Source organism: Mandrillus leucophaeus, unplaced genomic scaffold (assembly GCF_000951045.1).
Source record: "Mandrillus leucophaeus isolate KB7577 unplaced genomic scaffold, Mleu.le_1.0 Scaffold637, whole genome shotgun sequence".
NCBI lineage: Eukaryota > Metazoa > Chordata > Mammalia > Primates > Cercopithecidae > Mandrillus > Mandrillus leucophaeus.
Genome location: NW_012106886.1, coordinates 1,650,957 through 1,668,520, shown reverse-complemented (window position 1 = coordinate 1,668,520; position 17,564 = coordinate 1,650,957). Strand labels below are relative to the sequence as shown.

Here is a 17,564-nt window from a genome sequence, read left to right as displayed (position 1 = left end):
GCCGAAAGGTTACGTGTAAATAAAATAATATAAATAGGGACTCTGGTATTAAAGGGAAGCCCAATCACTGCCCTTTGTTAGAAGAGGCCAATGAAACTGGAGTGGAAGTTCAGGGGTCTGCTTTGGAGTAACGTGAACAATCAAAGGATAAGTCTGCACTGTCTTAGGTGGGCAATGGAGACATTTAAGGTTTTAATCCAGGATGTAGTAAACTCACACTTGCCTTCCAAGAAAGCACGCTGGCAACTTCAGACAAACAGTCCTTGTGAGCTGCTGTTTTTAGGTACAGATGAACATTAGGAAACACCACTGATGTGGTCTCTGACCTCCTGGGCTTACATTCAGGTGGAGGGAGATGGACACAGAAGTCAACACCCATATGTTTGACTTAAGCCAGCCATTATTACGAAGAGAAATAAAGCAGAGTAAAGGAGTAAGAAACAAGGAAGGGAAGACCCCAAATCAGAGAGAGCAATTAAGTGGACCCAATAAGGATGACTTTAATAGATGGTCATCATTGGGGACAAAGAAGAAAAGGGTTTGTGGGAGAAAACGGGAACAAACTTTCACAATTGTTATTCTCCAAAGGGAGCAAGGTATAGAGTTAAAGATGACTGTATTGTCATTAGTAATAATTTTAATTGACAGAACTCATCAAACTTTTACCATGTGTCATAGAACATGCTTCCATACATGTCCTTTTTCAATAAGCGTCGGTAGTAATTATTACTGTCTCCATTTCACGGATGAAAAAGTGAGGTTTCAAGAGCTTAAATAACTTGACCAAGATCACTCTGCTAGGATTTGAACCCATGATCATCTGATTCCAGTGCTGTTATTATCTACTGTACTCCATCAAGACAGGCTGAAGTGTGTATGGAGAGATCTAGAAAAAGGGTAGGAAGTTGATGTGTTCAGTTTTACATCTCCAGGGTCTGAAAAGCCACTATGACATTAAATACTGGCAATATTCAGCTGGAAGAATTGAAGCTCAAGAGAGAGAGGAGGGATGGGAATATTCATCTTAAAGTTCTTTGCATGAAATATATTGATCATTGGAGCCATAATTAATCATTTAGGTAACTGCCATGTCTCAGGCATCATGCTGTTCCTTATACATGTCATCTTATTTAGTATTCCTACCTAATAAACTAAGGGAACTGAGATTCCATATCTTCTACTTGCTTATAGCCATACTTTCTGGAGGTGATGGAACTAGGCTTTGAACCCAGGACAGCCTGTAACTCATACTCTTTCTATTTTGAGCTGTACCTAAGCCTACTGAAGGAGAGTATTCAGAGAGGTCAGGGACTGTTGAAATCATGTTCTGTCCTTAGCTGCAGGTTGCACATGACTTGTTTTTCTCCTGTTTCATAATGTGCTAATTGTATTCATTTGTCCTCTACCTAGCAATTGAGTGCTCCATATTTAATTCTCTTTCTCCCTTTAAGAAAATGCCAAGGACATTTCAACTGCAAACATTCATTTTATACATAGATATGCATTAAATGACCAGAAAACTGATGAGACTCACAAAAGTAATTATGGATCTTTTCATCACTTCTAATTACACTTCAACTCAAATTTTGAGTATAGAAAAATCACTTCTAAAAGAGCGGTCAGTCTGTTCTTTCCTTCACACCATCATTTATCCATTTAATCCAACAATGCTATTGCATTTCTTCCCAGATACTGAATTGCAATAGTGGATAAAGAGATTGGAGGCTGTGCTCTCATGCAGCATACACACATTAGCTGGGAAAATAGACTTAAATCGAGTATCATCTTTGCATAATTACAAATTGTAATGACAAAGTGCTGTGAAGAGGCGTCTTTATGAATTAATGAAACAGTGTTCATTCCAGTAGGTATAAGCACTTCCTGAACAAAACTTAGGTAAGCCTAAGGGTTATTGAGCAGTATATTGTGACATGAAAGCCACTGTGGGCCAGGAAACTTCACAGAATTCAGATAAAGCCAGGACAGTGAAGCCAGTTGATGGATGTCTCTGCCAGACTGTGCACAGTTATATGGGAGGTGTGAGAGCAATGAAAAGTCATTGATGATATTAACCAAAAGGATGACATGATTAGACCTGCACATTAAAAGGATAGTGCTGGATATTGTGCAATAATTTTCTTAGGAGAAGACCAGCAGGAAAGGGAGGTGGGGAAACTGGACAGAAAGCTTTCGCTGAAGAGGGTATGGTAGCAAAGATCAGAAAGGATGATTCAACTCTCTAAGGAAGTACCCTTTATCTGTTTTGTTCCTGGCAACTCAACCAGGTCCAGAACTCAGTCAGTACTCCGTATGTAGTTTTTTGGATGATATAAATAATTTATTGCATGACATAAAACTGACATAAGTTTTTTTGGTAATTTAAATATGTGTGGTTAAGGAAAAGGAAAATATCAAAAATGACCCTAACTTCTGGCTTATGAATAGATAAAGCTACCATACACTAAGGATTTGTATTTCTGCTTTCTTTGGATCTGAATCAGCTCCTTTTTTTTCTGTAAAAGACCAGATAGTAAATACTTTAGGCTTTTCTGGCTATGGATTCCCAATTATTCGATTCTACTATTGTTTCAGCATAAAAGCAGCCAAAAATAACATGTACATCAATGAATGTGGATGTGTTTCCATAAAACTATTTCAGAATAGGCCATGGATGGGTTCTAACCCATAGGCCAGCTTGGCAGCCCCTGGTACAGATTATGTGTCCAGTTTTGAACACATTTAATTGGAAATAAATTTAAAATAAGAACCCAACTCATTCTTTTTCATTGAGAGATTCATGTGAATTATGTTTACATTATAATAATTATGCTTAAATTCAAGCTTTTAAAAAAGTATTTTCAAATGTATTTAATAATTAGAATAAAACATGTCTATCCTTGATTGTTAAACATCTTTTAGGAAACCATCACAGAGCAAGAAGAAATAGGAGGCCATTTGCAGTTAGCAAATACATTGTTTACAAGGAGATGGCTTCTCTACTGGCAGAACTATTTCAGAAAGGGATAACTTGTGACACTGAATTTAAAAAAAAGATAGCTAACTGGTATCAGCAGATGCATATTGTTTGGCAATCTGAGAATATGGTGTTTTTTAAAAAGGCATAGAAGTTGTTAAAAAAAATTCTGAAGATTTCCCATAAGGCTGTTCTGATTCTTCCAGAAAAAAAAGAAAAAAAAAAAGTTCTGAAATCAAGTAAAATGGGTCTGTTTTACTTAAGGGTGTAGAAAGATTTCACAAAGACAAACCTAGATTTACTTTTGTGGCCAACTATTCAATTTGGGAGTTTTGAAATCTGCAAATTTAAGATAAGAACCTCCCTCATAATTTTTTTTGTTTTTGAGGATAACGCAAGCATTAAAATAGTAAATACAGGTCATTTAGGGAGACATACAATGAAATCCGTTCTTGATGTATAATTTAACAAACTTGTGTTCCATTAGACTTGGTTGTTTGGGGTGGGGAAAAAAATGTTTCTTACACCCACTAACTTCATTTGTTTATCTGTCCAGCTTCTGTAGGCATTTTAAATTGTTTAACCAATGACATTATGAAACTTAAGCCTAAAGACCTTCCTGACTGTGAAAATTTGTGATTCCACTACAACATTGTATGCTTCCATTATAATATCATAATAGAGTATAACTAAGCATTTTAGGTGCCCCATTCAGACTTTTAGAAAGAGGCAGTGTTACTGAACCAACCTTGGGGCTTCCCACCCAGTGCAGCAAAGCCAAACAATGACATTGTGCTTTGCATAGAACGTAAGGTGTGTATTGCTGGGCACCAAGCGAGGAGAAGTTTCAGCAAATGTTTTGAGACCCAAACTTGACCAGGGGCGGGAGCAGGAGCTCATGCCTTTAATCCCAGCACTTTGGGAGGTCAAGGTGGGTGGATTGCTTGAGGCCAGGAGTTCCAGACCAGCCTTGCAAACATGGTGAAAACCCATCTCTCCTAAAAATACAAAAATTAGCTGGGCATGGTGGAGCATGCCTGTACTCCCAGCTACTGGGGAGGGAGAATTGCTTGAACCTGGGAGGCAGAGGTTGCAGTGAGCCCAGATCATGCCACAGCACTCTAGCCTGGGTGGCAGAGTGAGACTCCATCTCAAAAAAAAAAAAAAAATAAAAAAGACCCAACTCCAGGATGACTTATATGCAAGGGTTTTTAAGGGCAGGGGTGAGAGGGTTTTCAAAATGAGTTGAGGGCGGGGGCATTCTGGGAACTTTTGTGTTCATTTTCCAGTTACAGTTTGTGTGAGGTCTGCATGACAGCAATCAGTATTTTTCATCTAGCAGGGGGTCTCAGTTTATGAAAACAAATCAGGAACATACGTCAAGATGTTATCTTTAGTTTATATCGGGAACCAAACATCTCATGACCCTGACTTACTTGGGTGGTTATTGTTATCTTCTTGCTTAGTAAGTTATTCATTCACTTCCCTAATTGCTGGTGGCAGGGCTAGCTAGGTACCTGAAATTTCCCTTGATGGGGCTCAGAATTTTTCTCTATTTCTATGCTGGGAAACTGGGGGCCTTGTGTCATCTCAATAGTGCATCACAAGATAAAGAATTAAAGACCAGATACATTAGTCTGTTTTCACACTGCTGACAAAGACATACCTGAGACTGGGCAATTTACAAAAGAAAGAGCTTTATTGGATTTACACTTTCATGTGGCCGAGGAGGCCTCACGATCATGGCAGAAGGTGAAAGGCGAGGAAGAGTAAGTCACATCTTACAAAGGTGGCAGCAGGCAAAGAGAGAGCTTGTGCAGGGGAAGTTTCATTTTTAAAGCCATCAGATCTCATGAGACTAATTCACTGTCACAAGAACAGCACAGGAAAGAACCCCAACCAAAATTCTATCACCTCCCTCCAAGTTTGTACCACAAGACATGGAAATTGTGGGGGTTACAATTCAAAATGAGATTTGGGTGGGGATACAGCCAAACCATATCATTCCACCAAATCTCATGTGCTCACATTCTAAAACCAATCATGCCTTCCCAACAGTCCCCCAAGGTCTTAAATCATTTCAGCATTAACTCAAAAGTCCACAGTCCAACATTTCATCTGAGACAAGACAAGTCTCTTCTGTTTATGAGCCTGTAAAATAAAATTTTAAAAAGTTAGTTACTTCTTAGATACAATGGGGATACAGCCATTGGGTAAATACAGCCATTCCACATGGGAGAAATTGGTCGAAACAAGGGCCCCATGCAAGTCCAAAATCCAGCAGGGCAGTGAAATCTTAAAGCTCCAAAATGAGCTCCTTTTACTACATGTCTCACATCCAGGTCATGCTGATGCAAAAGGTCGTTTCCCACGGCCTTAGGCAGCTCCACCCCTGTGGCTTTGCAGGGTACAGCCTTCCTCCCGGCTGCTTTCATGGGCTGGCATTGAGGGTCTGTGGCTTTTGCAGGCACATGGTACAAGTTGTCAGGGGATCTACCATTCTGGGGTCTGAAGGATGCTGGTGGCCCTTTTCTCACAGCCCCACTAGGTGGTACCTCAATAGGGAATCTGTTTGGGGGCTCTCACCTCACATTTCCCTTCCGCACTGCTCTAGCAGATGTTCTCCGTGAGAGCCCTGCCTCTGCAGCAAACTTCTGTCTGGACATCCAGGAGTTTCCATATATCCTCTGAAATCTAGGCAGAGGTTCCCAAACCTCAGTTCTTGACTTCTGTGCACCCACAGGCTCAATACCCCATGGAAGCTACCAAGGCTTGGGGCTTGCACCCTTTGAAGCCATGGCCTGAACCGTACCTTTGTACCTTTTAGTCATGGCTGGAAAAGCTGGGACTGCAGCGCTCCAATTCCCTAGGCTTCACACAGCATGGGGATCTTGGACCTGGCCCACGAAACCACTTTTTCCTCCTAGGCCTCCAGTCCTGTGATGGGAAGGTCTGCTATGAAGACCTCTGACATGCCCTGGAGACATTTTCCCCATTGTGTTGGGGATTAATGTTCGGCTCCTTGTTACTTATGAAAATTTCTTCAGCTGGCTTGGATTTTTCCTCAGAAAATGCGATTTTCTTTTTTATTGCATTGCCAAGCTGCAAATTTTCCACACTTCTGTGCTCTGCTTCCCCTATAAAACTGAATGCCTTTAACAGCACCCAAGTCACTTCTTGAATGCTTTGTGGCTTAGAAATTTCTTCTGCCAGATACCCTAAATCATCTCTCTCAAGTTCAAAGTTCCACAAATCTCTAGGGCAGTGGAAAAATGCCACCATTCTATTTGATAAACCATAAGAATCACCCTTGCTCCAGTTCCCAACAAGTTCCTCATCTCCATCTGAGACCTCCTCAGCCTGGATTTCATTGCCCGTATCATTATCATCATTTTGATCAAAGTCACTCAACAAGTCTCTAGGGAGTTCCAAACTGTCCCACATTTTTCTGTCTTCTTCTGAGCCCTCCAAACTGTTCCAACCTCTGCCTATTACCCAGTTCTGAAGTCACTTCCATATTTTTGGATATCTTTTCAGCAGTGCCCCACTCTACTGGTACCAGTTTACTGTATTAGTTTGTTTTCATGTTACTGATAGAGACATACTCGAGACTGGGCAATTTACAAAAGAAAGAGGTTTATTAAACTTACAGTTTCACATGGCTGAGGAGGCCTCGCAATCATGGCTGACTGAAATGAAAGGAGGAGCAAGTCATTTCTTACATGGATGGTAGTAGGCAAAGAGAGAGCTTGTGCAGGGAAACTTCCATTTTTAAAACCATCAGATCTCATGAGACTCATTCACTATCATGAGAACAGTGCAGGAAAGACTCCCCCCCAATAATTCAATCACCTCCCACCAAGTTCCTCCTGTGACTCATGGGAACTGTGGGAGTTACAATTCACAATGAGATCTGGGTGGGGGCACAGCCAAATCATATCACCAGATAAGTGGTTTTGTAGTCACTATTTCACTTAACAGCACAAAGATTTTCTTCTGCATCCCAGCCTTTTGGAGATTTTAGTTCAGTGGTTCCCAAATTTGTCCACATACTGAAATCACCTGAGAAACTTTGAAACACACTAATGCCTATTTCTTGCCCCTCATAGATTGTAATTTAATTTATCCAGGGTATGGTACAGGTTCTGAAATTTTTAGAAGATCCCCAAGTAATTCGAATGTATAATCAAATTAGGAATTACTGCTTCAATTCAAAGTTGAGCCTCAGAAACCTTAGGGAAGTCTCCCGTCTAGGATCCCCTGGGGCTTTGCAGTGAAATACAGTTCTGGATCCTTCCATGGAAGCCCAGGGTCTGCTGCAGTTAAAAAAATTCTAATAATGCTGGCTGGGCGCAGTGTCTCATGCCTGTAATCCCAGCACTTTGGGAGGCCAAGGCGGGCGAATCATGAAGTCAAGAGATTGAGACCATCCTGGCTAACACAGTGAAACCCCGTCTCTACTAAAAAAATGCAAAAAATTAGCTGGGTATGGTGGCAGGTGCCTGTAGTCCTAGCTACTCGGGAGGCTGAGGCAGGAGAATGGTGTGAACCCGGGAGGCGTAGCTTACAGTGAGCTGAGATCGTGCCACTGCACTCCAGTCTGGGTGACAGAGTAACACTCCATCTCAAAGAAAAAAAAAGAAAAATTATAATAATGCTGTGTACAATTCTTTCTACCTGGAGTACATTTTAAAAATGATGATTTTTATCATTATAAATTTTGAATAAGTAGAATGTGAATTGGAAACGTTTTTAATTGTAATATAGAGTCCCTAAATTCTGTTCACTGTCTAGTCATGCTACTTAATGTTCAAAATATGGGCTGTTAAAAATGTCTTGAGGTGCTGCAGAACTCCTTGTCAAGCACTTGCTAACTCCTCTACCTCACTCCTCTTCATCAGAACCGAAACCTGGCTCTTTCCTAGTATTGAAAATTCAACATTCCTATGAATTTTTCCTAAAAAGCTTTTTTTTCTATAGACAGGACAAAATGTATTTTAATGAACAAATGGCATTTTAATAAGAAAGTTCTTTTTTAAAATTAACTCATTCTATTAAGGTTCTAACAAGTAAAAATAATATTGCAGAGAATTATGCAATAAAAGCACCAGCCAGCTTGGTCTATGGAGTAAACTTTGGAAATATGCAAATGGAATTTCACCAAGAAATATATCCCTGAAGTGATAAAATTTTCTTTTAGATAGAGTGTGTCTGCGTGGGGAAAGGAACAGATCTCTTCTCCATAAAAATGGATGCCCTGAATGGTGTTTATAACTATCTCTTTGGTTTTTGTGTTTGGCAGTAAGACAGCAACTAATTTAGTTTTATTTTAAAATTCCAGTGATTATAAGTCTGCACATTCCTTGTGGAGTAGCTTTGTCTCTCTACTAGAGCCAGACACCATTTTTTCCCCTAACATGTGTGCTAGAAAACTTTAGCTGGTGGTGCTTTTTCTGTATTCTGTCTGAGTCAGAAGCAATGGAGTCAAAACTTATTTTCTGAATTCAGTACTTTACCACACCTTTTTCTGAGCATTCTCAGGAGACAAAGACAAAAACTTCCATTTCTTTCTAGAGTTGCCTACTATCCATGTAAGAACTTGAATTATTGGTGAATTTTTCTGATACACTCAGAAGGTTTGCATGTACCAAATGCATAAATAAGAGAAAATATATTAGATGGAATGCTTGACAACAATTAGTAGATGGCCCATGGAGAACTGGTTAACCATTAAAGACAGTTGGTGACATAACTTTGCCTTCAGAGGTGTAAATTATTTTTAGTCTGTCTTTCTGTCTTCTTTATTTTTTGCCATCCTCAGCATATGAGCTGTGTGTCTTAGGCTTTTTTTTTTTTCTTTTTGAGATGGAGTCTTGCTATGTTGCCCAGGTTGGAGTGCAGAGGTGCAATACCGGCTTACTGCAACCTCTGCCTCCCAGGTTCAAGCAATTCTCCTGCCTCAGCCTCCTGACCGGCTGGGATTACAGGTGCCTGCCACCATGCCAGGCTAATTTTTGTAGTTTTAGTAGAGACAGGGTTTCACCATGTTGGCCAGGCTGGTCTTGAATTCCTGACCTCGTGATCCACCTGCCCCAGCCTCCCAAAGTGCTGGGATTACAGGCGTGAGCCACTGTGCCCAGCCAGCTTGTCTTTTTCTTGTTGAAAAATGGCTACTATAGCTCCAACCATCATGTATGCACAAATCAAAGTTCAAAGGCTGAAGGCAGTGTGGAAGTGAGAAGTACAAAATAGAGTCACATGTCAAAACACTAACCAAAATAGAGTTAGTGAGGGCCATAACAAAGAAGCTGACATACTTGCATCCCTGAATGTCTTGCTCATAGCTTGCAAACAGCAAGAAGAGCTTCTCACAGGAATTTTCTCTGGCCTACAGTATTTCATATAAGAACCTCAGATCAGGACAGTTGCCTACCAATGACTACCTCCCCCAGTGAACTAATGACAACTCCTGTAGTGAGTTTCTGAGACCAGTGACCTTTCTTTCAAAGCAATTTGTGTGGGTGTCTTTCCTTTGTCTTAATTTTGCCTGGGTGTGCTGCACACCCCGGGTTACAACCCTTTGCTCTTCCCAAATGAAATCTTTTGTTCCAGACAGCGTGTCTGTCTGAGTTTCTTTTTTTAAGTTAACAATAGCATATGCGTTCTTTGTTCCACTTGTATAAGAATGAAAAACACTTTCCTAGGACTCTACAGGCAGCTTATTTTTGCTTTCTTTGACCAGAACTGCATAATTTGCTCTTTGCCTAAACTATTGATCCATTTATCTATGCAATCTATTTGCCATGTATGGTGTCGGTTTTTGCTATCAGATGGAGATGTAAAGTTCTGTTCTCTTGCCAAAAGCTAGGATCTCAAGAGCCCTTCCCCAGGAGCCACCTACTAAGCAGACCAGGTACCCTAAAGCCATAAACCTTGGATGTCCAGGGGGAAAATGAATCTTTATGGAGAAATGTAAACTTGCATCTTCTAATGAAGAAGATGATAAACACGTCAGTCTTTTTCTTAATCTTTCTGCACCTTACATCTGGCTTTCCAGCTAACTGAAACACAGTTTTTTTGCAGAGTTTAGGAGAAACTTGAAATTTACATTCCTGTTAGCCTTCTTGAAAAGTAAACTGACATTAGACTTGATTTTCATAGCATTAAATAATTATCTTCCTTTCAAATAGATACCCATGGGCATTTGCAGCTGATTATTTCTTATGAAACAAGGCAGCGTATCTGTGTGGATGGGTGTAGATATATACAAATGATACACATCATATTAACAAAATTCTCATTTACTAGAGCTTTTAAAGGTTAATCAGTACCTTCGTGGAACACAGATTATATTTTCAATAATGATTTTTGTTAGCAAAGGGAGTAAATGAGACTTTTATCCATCTGGAGCAGGAGGAATCTTTGTTGGTTTAACATATACAATTAAATTGAGTTGAAACCTGCTTTAAACAAAAAATGAAAACAAATGAAGTGATCAGTCAGTGTGATGTCCATGGTTACAGCTCTTGTATATATTTGGATAAGTTGAGAAAATAAAAAGCTGTGCAGCATTGCCAGGTATTTTATTTTATTCCAACGGAAAAATAATGAGTTGGCAGCATTTGAAACTGGCTGTAAAGTATTACATATGATGATAATTTGTTTATATATTTGTAGGAGCCCTACATTTATTCCTATAAAGTTTAATTATGTGGCACATTAGTAACCACTAATGTTGAAATCAAGCAAATGTATTTATCTTTGTTGTATTAATACTAGCAATTTTTTTAGTTTCCAAATCTTGAAATTTGACATTTGTAAAGTTAATGCTTATCTTTCTCTCCTGTCATAAGTTATTTCCCTAATTTTATGACTTTGAGATGGCTTCCAGTGACTTATTGTCTCAAAAATTATCATATTGAGAAAGAGAAGACTGTGCTTTATAGTTAGTGATTTATTAGTGCTGACTTGGGTTTTGTGCTTGGTAAAATAAGTTCACACTAGAGTCATCTGAAGATACTTGGGTCTCTGGTTAAAGTTTAAATTAAACCATTAAAAGGTTATGCTGTTTTACCAAGTTTAACTCCTGAGCCATTTATTTTTCTGAGTTAACTACATCCAATTCAGAATTTGAATGTAGTTCACATTCAAGCATTGATGGAAGAATCACTCTCTGCTATGCATTTCATTCAGTATATTAACACAACACTGAAATTCCAATATGCAATATATTATTTATCTTTTGCCTTTATGTCTTAAAATTATGCACTTGAAAACATGTCTCAGACTTTCCAGTATCTTTCTAGTCTATTGTTTAGTTCAATTGTATTAAAAATTCAATTAACTACTTATGGGGAAAATCAGCCTTAATTGTTAATTGGAATTATTCTGTATAACTTGCAGAGGTAGTACATCTTTTGTGACTTGTGAATACTAAAACTATTTCATGCATATATTGCTCAGGACTCTTGGTTGCAAGGATTAATAATAAAGTTCAAAGTATTTTAAAATAGATAAATTTATTGGCTTACATAATGTCATAGTCTAGGAAAATTCTTGCTTCAGGGATAACTATATCCAGGAACTCAAACAAGCTCACCAGTGATCTTTGTCTTTCCACTTCACTTCCCTCTATGTTGACTTCTGTCTCTAATAAACTCCTTCTTTTAGCCATCAGCACTAGCCACCTTATATCCTAGAAACTCTGAGTCCAATGAAAACAAATATTTTTATCCTATGTGACCTCAGAAAAAGTCATGACATTAAATTCTATGACCTGGGACATAATTATGCCATCTCTGACCCAATCTCTGTGGCCAGGAGGTTGGAATGTATCAGTAGTTGACTAATGTGGTTCCTGAACAATCCTCAGCAGCATCACCTGGGATCTTGTTAAAAATGCATATTCCTGGCCGGGCGCGGTGGCTGACGCCTGTAATCTCAGCACTTTGGGAGGCCGAGGCAGGCGGATCACGAGGTCAGGAGATCAAGACCATCCTGGCTAACACGGTGAAACCCCGTCTCTACTAAAAATACAAAAATTTAGCCAGGCGTGGTGGCGGGCGCCTGTAGTCCCAGCTACTCGGGAGGCTGAGGCAGGAGAATGGCGTGAACCTGGGAGTTGGAGCTTGCAGTGAGCCGAGATCGCACCACTGCCCTTCAGCCTGGGCAACAGAGTGAGACTCAGTCTCAAACAAACAAACAAAAAATGCATATTCCTCAGGCCACATCCCAGATCCAATGAATCAGAAAATCTTGCAGACTTTATTGTAACAAGTCTATATAATTGTGATGCATTCTTAATTTTGAGAACCACTACAATATACTAATTGGTTAGGCCTGGGTCATGTGCACAACCCAAGAGCTTCAGTGTAAGTTCAACTGCACAGAAAGCATATGGAAAAGGAATCTGAGGAACTGATACCAGGGAAGAGAAAGAGCAGATGCTGTGCTGGCAAAGAGGAGAGATGCCTACTCTAATGAGATTTCCACCCAATAGTAAAGTTTCCTGTTGTTTCTAATGCCATTATTTCTCAGAACACTGCTGGTTATGTTGCCCTCCAGAAAACCAGTGTTTCAATTAAGCAAATACATTCTCCTCTAGGATAGTCTAAATGTCATCTGCAAATGGGGGATGGCCAACCTTGAAAGGTTTCCAGACCATATTATTTTCTTATCAAATAATTCCTGAATTCATAGGAAATAGTCTAATACAATTAAAGCCTTCAATAGTAAGCCCCACTTCTCCCCTGTGATAATAGATTCACATTGCTGCAAAAGTTCTCAGTGAAAATGACAGTAATGCTTACAGAATTTTAGGGAAGATAGCCAGCACTACAGTTTTATCCAAAATAATTTTAGAACATTTTTTTAAAAATAAAACACCTAACAAAGGAGGTGAGTGTAGCTTTTCATACTGCCATAGTTTCTTGTTTTTGTTTTTTACTTGATTGGGGACATTTACACTTATTACCCAGGGGAAGACAGTAGACTGCATGCCAGTTTTTCTCAATTTATCTGCTCACAAGAATCCTCTGGGCACTTGTTATAAATATAGCCCCTAAGGTTCTTTTTCAGGATGTTCATATTTGGAAAGTCAGGAATGGGAAGAGGGAATTTGTATCGCCTCAGGGAATTCTTAAGATCTGGCATGTTGAGAACACACTAATGGTGAAGAGCGAGGATGCTGGAGTCCTATGGTATGGGCTCAAATCATACTTGTAACTCTTGCAAGCTGAGGGAAAGCTAATTCAACCTCATCACAGCTGAAATGTCACTTGCCATGAGTACTGTTTGTTGCTGGTGTTCTTTTTCTACTCTCTTGAAGAATCTGCCTGATTCACCTTCTTCTTTCTTATGTTACAGATAGAAGACATGCAGTGGGGTAAAGGAGTCCGAGAGATACCTCCCTCAGTGTGCACACTACCATGTAAGCCTGGACAGAGAAAGAAGACACAGAAAGGAACTCCTTGCTGTTGGACCTGTGAGCCTTGCGATGGTTACCAGTACCAGTTTGATGAGATGACATGCCAGCATTGTCCCTATGACCAGAGGCCCAATGAAAATCGAACCGGATGCCAAGATATTCCCATCATCAAACTGGAGTGGCACTCCCCCTGGGCTGTGATTCCTGTCTTCCTGGCAATGTTGGGGATCATTGCCACCATCTTTGTTATGGCCACTTTCATCCGCTACAATGACACGCCCATTGTCCGGGCATCTGGGCGGGAACTCAGCTATGTTCTTTTGACAGGCATCTTTCTTTGCTACATCATCACTTTCCTGATGATTGCCAAACCTGATGTGGCAGTGTGTTCTTTCCGGCGTGTTTTCTTGGGCTTGGGTATGTGCATCAGTTATGCAGCCCTCTTGACGAAAACAAATCGGATTTATCGCATATTTGAGCAGGGCAAGAAATCGGTAACAGCTCCCAGACTCATAAGCCCAACATCACAACTGGCAATCACTTCCAGTTTAATATCAGTTCAGCTTCTAGGGGTTTTCATTTGGTTTGGTGTTGATCCACCCAACATCATCATAGACTATGATGAACATAAGACGATGAACCCTGAGCAAGCCAGAGGAGTTCTCAAGTGTGACATTACAGATCTCCAAATCATTTGCTCCTTGGGATATAGCATTCTTCTCATGGTCACATGTACTGTGTATGCCATCAAGACTCGGGGTGTACCAGAGAATTTTAATGAAGCCAAGCCCATTGGATTCACTATGTACACGACATGTATAGTATGGCTTGCCTTCATTCCAATTTTTTTTGGCACCGCTCAATCAGCGGAAAAGGTAAGTGAAAATGCACATCATAACATGTTTTTTGAAAATGTGTTGATTTTTGTAAGTACTGAAACCAAATTGATTGTATAAAGTAAGAAGTTCTCTATATGCCGAATGGTATTCCCAAGAGTAGAGAACCAATTCAAGGTCTAGTAGACTTCAATGCTCTAAGAATCTAAAACTGAGCCACATTCATTCCACTGGAAACCAACCAGATGTAGCATTTTCAAATTAATTAAATTATAGAATTATTAAATGTAATGAGAGATTATCTAGTGTAAAATTATCTAATCTATCTAAAATAACCCTTCATACTCATTTATTCCCCACCTTCTCCACTTACCCACATATTTTTTGGGGATAGGAAAAGAGGAGCATAGTACCTTCTCCTCCAGGTGGGGGAGTGTGTGATGGTCATTATTATCACCAGTGTAAATGCTCTCTCTCTCTTCCTAGTGGCTACCTAGGCTATTGCTGTCCATTGCATCTAGTACTCAAGCTTTACAACAGAATAGAGTTGCCCAGTTGTATATGCACAATATATACCCAGGTGGGTGACTATAGGAAAGATTCGGTTAGCATTTCACCATAGTCTCCCTACAACTAGATGGACATTAATCACATCCAGCTTTTCATAGTGAGATCAGAGAAGTGACTTTCTAAAGGAGGAAGAGTCAATATTTGGTGCAGAGCTAGTGTCATCAAGCTGTGAAACTTTGAGGCCAACATATTTGCTAGTTCACACGCACCTTCCAGGTAATTATAAGTCTTGTGAATCTTTGATTTAGACAATTCTATGGCAGATTCCAACATGATTCTTATACATCTGACTCCTATACTCACCCACGTGGCTATAGTTTCATGTAATATCAACCCTAATATATTGATACTGATAAGATATGGTGTCTTTCACTGGATGTAGACAGCTCTGGCAGGTTAGTACAACTGTGACCTAGAGTTCTAACTGACATACTCAGCACAAGAGGGTCTAGGGATAGCTTGATTAGATGTTAGCACATCGGGGGTCTAGTCTGCTTCCATGTTACTTTGGACAAATCTCTGAAACATTCAGGGACTTAAGTGGGAAAAACAAGGATTGACTCAGAATGTCTAAAAATTTACAACAACCTGTGTATCCCAGAATTAGATTACTCTAGTTTTTCTTTGTTACCTCTGTTCTCCATATAATCATACAAAGGATTAATGGCTTCTAGTTTTCCAGCTGAAAAGATGTATTTTACCTAAATTGTGTAATTCAGAGGGGCTATAATTTTGAACTGTGTTTTTAAAAAAGTAAATATTTCATGAAGCCACACAGAATCTAAAATCAAGGAAAGTGAATAGTTCCAGATTATGGTTTTAGTCTTAAAGTATTTTAGAGAAAGTTCTTCTAAAATATATGCTCAATAAGCGTAGCATGTTTCAATTTCATAATGTATGTTTACTGTCTGTGAAACCAACTTGAATATCATTTTATTTCTTCTGTGTATTCCTGGGCCAAGGGAATAGTAAAATATGAGTTAGAGTGGTAAAATACAATAGAGAGAAGAAAAAAAAATCCCCAAATATATGCTGGTAAGTTGATAACTATTGAACTTTTTATAGGGAATGATGAGTATCATAAAAGCCTATGGAGATAATAATTATTTTGTTATTAAAACAACTTAATACCTCATGCAACAGGTTAAAGACATAAAACTTTTCCCATAAGTTCATTCTTGAGGAATATAAAAAGGAAAAATAATTATAGTGGTTTTATAGATGAGTCTGATTGTAATGCCTGTTTGACAATATATGTCTCTACCATTTCATTTTTCATTTCTTGTCACGATTATGGATCTTTTCAGTAAGGTCACAGGTATAATTTATACATTCACTTAAAAATCTGAAATTAAAACAAGGTTTCAGGAATTAAATTCTAATTGTTCTAGAGAACAATGTGTTGGTAGAATTGGAGTGTGGGGAAATTTAAGCTGTCTTCAAGCAGTGTGCTTTTTATACCAGAGTTTTAGAAGGCACATATTTTTCTTTGGGTATTCTCAATAGGTTATGAAATTTTACGTGGATGATTGACACAATTAAAGGCACAGAATTGCCAAATGGGAACAGTAAGTTATTATATGAAAATGCGCATCCACTTATAGGCATATGGCTAGAGAAGCATGCACAACCAGTGAGAAAATACCAGCGTGTATACATGAATCTATGGCATTTAAAATGTGGAAAGTGGCACATTATCAAAGAGATCACATCAGAAGGGATTTTTGCCAAGCCAGCAACCTACAAAATCACAGCTTTTTCATTTTTCTTTAGATCTAACAGTTTAAGTGTTTTAAATCAAAGAGTTATAACAGGAAAAATAAGATTAGGCAGTGAGTTCAGTAATAACAATTTACTGTTTCAGGAAATTGAATTTATATTGATTATGCTAGGAATATCTGTAAAAACTTCTGTCAAATTTATTAGCACAACATTAAGAGCAAGCAGTGTTCTTTTCCTTATTTATTTATTTATTTATTTATTTATTTTTTAGCAAAATATTAACCCCCATGAAGTTTATTTTTGCTTTTATTAAGGAGGATATGGGAGACACTGCTATCTTGTTTTATCAATGTTAACCCCATGACTTCTAGAATGAGCATCTTACCACGTGGCCAGGGATGGAAGTGGTGTACTGTAACCACAAGGGAATGATTCAGGAATTATATTTAGGTGATGTAATGATGCAAGAACACACTAAAACTGGTACATCAATAGCACAGTGGAAGCTGGCTGGCCCAGTGTGATGTGATAACATCCCATTATTTTGTTCTGGCACTATCTGTTGAGGACTAGAATATTTTCTATAAAAAGCAAAAGCTTGCCTTGTGTTTGTATCTATACAGAGAGTTGCACATCTAGGAAAAGAAGTATGCTTCAGGTAGGGAACATGCAGCCTACCCTGTCAAAATCTGAAAAATTCTATAGATGATATGTTCATCTGGAGCTTTGTAGCCAGTTATTGCCTGAAGAGCTTTCTAGGTAAGTCAGCATATCCTTATACACAGGCAGGGAGACATGCTTTGTGCAATGTCACTCTACAAAGGGAAAATGATCTTGATACACAAGGAATGGGATCATAGGTTCTCAAAGGTCTTCCTTTGTGTACAAGTGTGTTTGTTTAGATAGGAGGATTGTAAGAAGAGGAAAAAGAAAAAGATTGAGGCAATTGAAGGGCAGAGAAAATTGCTAAAAAGGAAAGTGGCTTGAAGAAAGAATTGTGTCCTCTAAAATGGCACCCACAGGCCACTTTTCTGTG

The 17,564-nt window shown here is 39.0% G+C and overlaps 1 protein-coding gene across 3 annotated transcripts in view; it reads left to right on the top strand.

Moving 5' to 3' along the window:
• Window positions 1-17,564, top strand: part of GRM7 (glutamate receptor, metabotropic 7) — a 919,719-nt gene that overhangs the window by 739,226 nt on the left and 162,929 nt on the right. For all 3 annotated transcript variants that reach the window (XM_012000647.1, XM_012000645.1, XM_012000644.1), the window contains exon 8: window positions 13,340-14,275. In XM_012000647.1, the coding sequence (XP_011856037.1) occupies window positions 13,340-14,275 (936 nt within the window). The remainder of the gene's footprint in view (window positions 1-13,339; window positions 14,276-17,564) is intronic.